Below are 5000 nucleotides of genomic sequence, written 5' to 3'. Positions count from 1 at the left end.
ATGTGATGGACTATGCGGGATATTTATGCGATGAAATTGCAGGAACTTGCAAAAACTGTGGTTTGATGAAAACACCCTGTTCTCACTAGGCTACTACCTTAATGTAAAGAGTAATTTCTTCCTATGATAAGCAAGCATACTACATCACAGAAAGTGCTGGGAACGTTCCCATGGTAACAGGGGGAAATGGCTGCTCTTGTGTGAAGTAAACACAACATTTTTCAACTTTCTGCTAAGATGTGTGACTTTTCTTGTAACGAAAATGGCGGGGATTATGAAATCATGCAAGCCCCGCATATTTTGCGCGGAAATCGGCAATTTATGCGGCGAAAGTGCGGCGTATTTGGAAAGATGCGGCCCCCGCATAAATATGAGGACTTTGGCTGATTATGGATTGGAATTATACGATCGCATAATCGTTTTTTTTCTGGAGGGACTGGTTTGAAAGTTTGTAACTCCACCAGAAGTATATTTGAAATAACTGCAACAATTGCCTGATGGAAACTCCTCTCGGCTGCTACCGCGCGAGATCCCGCGAGATCACGCACAGAGCTCAACATCCATTGCTTTTAAACCGCAGCGGGGACATATCCAGCTGTGTGGCATCTTGTCTTATCGCCTCACGCTGCTGTAGCTGCTTCTGATGTTCACTCGCTTCTTGATCCTGCTTCACCAGTAGTCTCTTCCGGCAATAGATGCTGTGCTCTGTGCGGGATCTATCTCGCGGCGCATTTGAAAAGATTGGCTGATTATGCATTGAATTATGCGATCGCATAATCGCGTTTTTCTTGAGGGACTGATATTTATACACACACGGAAAACTGAGGGAAAACAGGCCGAAACAGGACTGAGAACAGCCTCCAGGCGAGGAGAACTCACCCTGTTGTATGAGCGAGCGTCTCTGTAGTAGAGCACTTTGAGGCAGCGCTCCACCAGCTCCCGCGCCTCCTGCTTAGTGATCTCTGCCTTGTTCTCCACCACCTCCCTCATCAGGGGCTGAAGACACCACAACAACAACAACAACAACAACAACACAATAGATCAGGAGCAGTAGACCGCTAGGTTCAGTGTCTCTCTCAGGGACACACTGAGGCTGCGTTTGGGGTTTAAGGGTTTGGAGCTTAACGTGAGCTCCGTGCACACACAAGTTTTTTAGCTCCAGTAGAAGAATTAATATCTGTTTATGTTAACATGCCCAAACCAAAATATCTCAACAACATGCTTGTATACTGGGTATAAACAGACACACACACACAGATACACACACACACATATATAGACACTCTCACACACACACACACACACACACACACACACACACACACACACACGGTAGTTGCCATGGTAACGTTAATAGCTTTAGTCTCAGGTTACCTAACTTAACTTCTAACGAGTTAAAACTGAAAGGTGCGTTTATCTGATGCGTAGTTATTGATTTTAAGCAAGTTATTTCCACAGATGTATAATATAAAAACTATTTCAAATACAAAAAAATTACAGCTGTCACTTTCGAGCGACTGTCTTAACAGGAAATAACTTCTAATCATTAGTTAAGTCAATTCTAGTGAGATTGTTAAAGAGTAAGATCCTTTCAGTTTAACATGAAATCACCACCACCAAACTCCACCAGACTCCATGTAAATAATCAGGACTTTTATAATCGTAAGACACACTTCATTCAAAGTGGACAGAAACTAAATAAAACTACCAAAAGCCGTCTTGGTTCGTCTTTTCACTGTTCCAACAATCACCGCTCTGGTTTGGTTGAAATAAACCCTTAATTCACCCATTTACATGTGGAGATATGCTGGCTCTATACACGCTAAAAGTCCTGATTATTTACATGGAGTCTGGTGGAAATATGCTGGCTCTATACACGCTAAAAGTGCTGATTATTTACATGGAGTCTGGTGGAAATATGCTGGCTCTATACACGCTAAAAGTGCTGATTATTTACATGGAGTCTGGTGGAAATATGCTGGCTCTATACACGCTAAAAGTAGTGATTATTTACATGGAGTCTGGTGGAGTTTGGTGACGGTGATTTCATGTTAAACTAAAAAGATCTTACTCTTTAACTAAAAGGTCTATCTCTGTAGGGATCCTTCCATAATGTTGTCAGACACTTAGAATAATAATCTGAGTCGTTCAGCGGCAAAAACAATTTAAACATTCACACATTCATCAGATTAATAATATAAAAAGTTATTATTTTAGAATCAGGAGCTTGTGTCAGATTTACAGCTATTTTATTTAAAATGTCAAATCAAATGTAACTCCGGCTCCGTATCGATACGACAGAACACAAACGTTAGATCGCTCACCTGAGCCAGGTACGCTCCGAAGCCCGTGGCCACAGTGGGCGCCTCATAGGCCACGCCCAACTTGTCCACGTAACCTAGGAAACTAGAGGGAGCCAAGACGGTCGACTGGTTAACTGGAGCTCACAAAACTAACGATTGCTTCGAGAAACTAAAGAAACTTTGATTACTGAAATCTCTCTCTCTCTCTCTGTGTCTCTCTGTCTGTGTGTGTGTGTGTGTGTGTGTCTCTGTGTCTGTGTGTCTCTGTCTGTGTGTGTCTGTCTCTGTGTGTGTCTGTCTCTGTGTGTGTGTGTGTGTCTCTCTGTCTATGTCTGAGTGTCTCTCTCTCCTCTCTCTCCTCAGTGGCGGCCGTGAGCTCACCTCTCTCCGTTGTAGAAGCCCCCGATCACCACCGTGTTCCAGAGGGGATTCATCTTGCTGCGACGGTTGTACATGACGCGGGTCAGCCACGAGTGCACCGCCTTGGGGCTGTAGCTGTGTCCGTCCCCCAGCAGCTCCTCGTCGATGCTGGCGGAAACAACAACAACCCAAAACGTCAACATCTCGGCAGGGGCGCCGTCACTGCCCGATGTGAGTCGCGCGCGCTCAGATTTAAACGGTTTACGGCCTAACGTGTCATACTGAAATTTGTGAAATCCATAAACTAAACTTTTCTCTTTACATACAGTAACAGAAGATGGACCATCATTTTCAAAAACGTTGCTATCTGTGATTGTTTGATTGCTAACGTTAGCTCAAAAACGCCATTCAAGTGACCGCCTTTGTGGTGTTTGATTGCTAACTTGTAGCCAGCAGCAGTCATTTCAAAAACGTTTTAGCCATCTATGATTGTTTGATTGCGAACGTTAGCTCAAAAAGCCGCTAGTGTCTTGGAGGCTACTTGTTCGCAAAGTGACGCATGCACGACTCACATCTGCGCTCGACTCACAACGGGCAGCGACGGCGGCGCCGCATGCCGACAGGTCGCTCTGACCAAAAATAGCTAGTAGCAGGTAGCTTGTTAAAGTAGCTTGTTGTGCTAATTATTCGTTTTTTTTAGCAGAGCGGCTCCACGTTGCAGAAAGACAAACAATTCCCCGTCAGCTTACACCATCTGCTCGATGATCTGCTTGAGATGCTGGTAGTCGGCGTAGTCTCCGGAGGCTCCCAGGATGGTGCTGCCGTTGACCTGAAAACAGGGACAAAGACAAGAAAAACGGTCAACACAGCATTAGAATTAGGAATTATTCTTTTTAGCAGCTGAAAGTTTTTAAACTTTTTGACATTTCTTTGACAATTGTTGTGTTTGTCGCCTATTTTAAAAAAAAAAATGTTTGGATAATTTCCTTGACGTGTTTTTTTTACAATTTGTAGGGGCAATTTTTTGGGCATATTTGTCGCATTTTTAAACTTTTTTTGGACAATTTCTTGACAATGTTTTGACAATTTTGTAAAAATGTTCAAAGCAGAATATGGCAGATTCTCTCTCTCTCTCTCTCTCTCTCTTTCTCTCATCACAATATTTATGACCAAATACCTCAATATCGCGGCGATATTCTAGGGTTGACAATTGGTGCTTTAACAAAATATCTTGTATTTTATATCTCTATATAACTTAGATTTTAGATCAATAATCATCAGTAATGTGGACATAATGTCTAAGGGGGAAAAGGCAAATAGTAGAACAGCTGGAACAGTCTGGTAAGTTCAGAAAAGTACATCACGTTACTGTAATACAGCCTTTAAAACCAGGAAAAGACCCCTTATGTCATATCACGATATTACGATATCCAAAATCTAAGACGAAATCTAGCCTCATATCTCCATAATCGATAGAATATCGATATATCGCCCAGCCCTAAATATACATATTTAATAGAAGGGCCTGCAGTCACTGTCACTGGGGAAATGCTTAAGTGCACCTAGCACCTTCAAACACAGACAGACATACAGAAGTGTATATGTTGGAGGCAATGGCTTAGGTCGTTTCTCGTTATTTGGGGGAACAGATAGCGAGCAGGGGGTCCACACCTTCCTGCATTCTGGGGACTGTTTATGCACCAATTTGTGCCTTTTTCTGCATCGATTTACGGTGGAGATGTCCCAGTTCTTGCTGCTTCAACCGTGCACCTAAAGCCGAATTAATGGAACTAAAAGCCTTTTCTTAAAGCGTCACCGTCACGAGGCGGGAGATGTTGCTGAAGAGATTTCCCTGTGGGTTTTTTCCTTCATATGTAGACCACATTAGACCAGGTCCAGGCCCAAAACCACTACACCTAGACTTGTCAAATCTGGACTGAATTACCTATCTAGCTTTATTCTTTTTGTGGAAATGCAATCAAAGGAAGAATTCACGTATTCTAATGTGTCCAACGTGGTCTACATATGAAAAGAAATAAGTGAATTCTGCCTTTATTGCACTTTCACAAACAGAATAACGCTAGCTAGATAATTTAGTCCAGATTTGACAAGTCTAGGTGTAGTAGTTTTGGACCGGGACCTGGTCTAATGTGGTCCAAAAAAACTGTGAAATCTCCCTTTATTGGGTTCTCATAAAAGACAAAGCAGGTCCAGGTCAGGTGCAGCACCTAAAGCCCAACGGATGTCACTCAAAAGCCTCTTCTCAGAGCGTCACCTTCATGAGGCGGGAGATGTTCCTGAAGCGAGCCAGAGAGCCGTACGAGCCCAACATGTCCG

At 43.1% G+C, this 5000-nt stretch overlaps 1 protein-coding gene across 2 annotated transcripts in view; it reads right to left on the bottom strand.

The window, feature by feature from the left end:
- The window catches only part of psmb4 (proteasome 20S subunit beta 4), an 8805-nt gene that overhangs the window by 1824 nt on the left and 1981 nt on the right, over window positions 1-5000 (bottom strand). For both annotated transcript variants that reach the window (XM_031319870.2, XM_031319871.1), the window contains exons 2-6: window positions 4939-5000; window positions 3413-3492; window positions 2685-2831; window positions 2325-2406; window positions 880-996 (exon numbers count right to left, since the gene is read on the bottom strand). The exon at window positions 4939-5000 is cut by the window's right edge and continues 65 nt beyond it. In XM_031319870.2, the coding sequence (XP_031175730.1) occupies window positions 880-996; window positions 2325-2406; window positions 2685-2831; window positions 3413-3492; window positions 4939-5000 (488 nt within the window). The remainder of the gene's footprint in view (window positions 1-879; window positions 997-2324; window positions 2407-2684; window positions 2832-3412; window positions 3493-4938) is intronic.

The sequence above is a fragment of the Sander lucioperca genome, chromosome 16 (assembly GCF_008315115.2).
Source record: "Sander lucioperca isolate FBNREF2018 chromosome 16, SLUC_FBN_1.2, whole genome shotgun sequence".
NCBI classification, from domain to species: domain Eukaryota; kingdom Metazoa; phylum Chordata; class Actinopteri; order Perciformes; family Percidae; genus Sander; species Sander lucioperca.
This window is presented reverse-complemented; position numbering and strand designations above follow the sequence as displayed.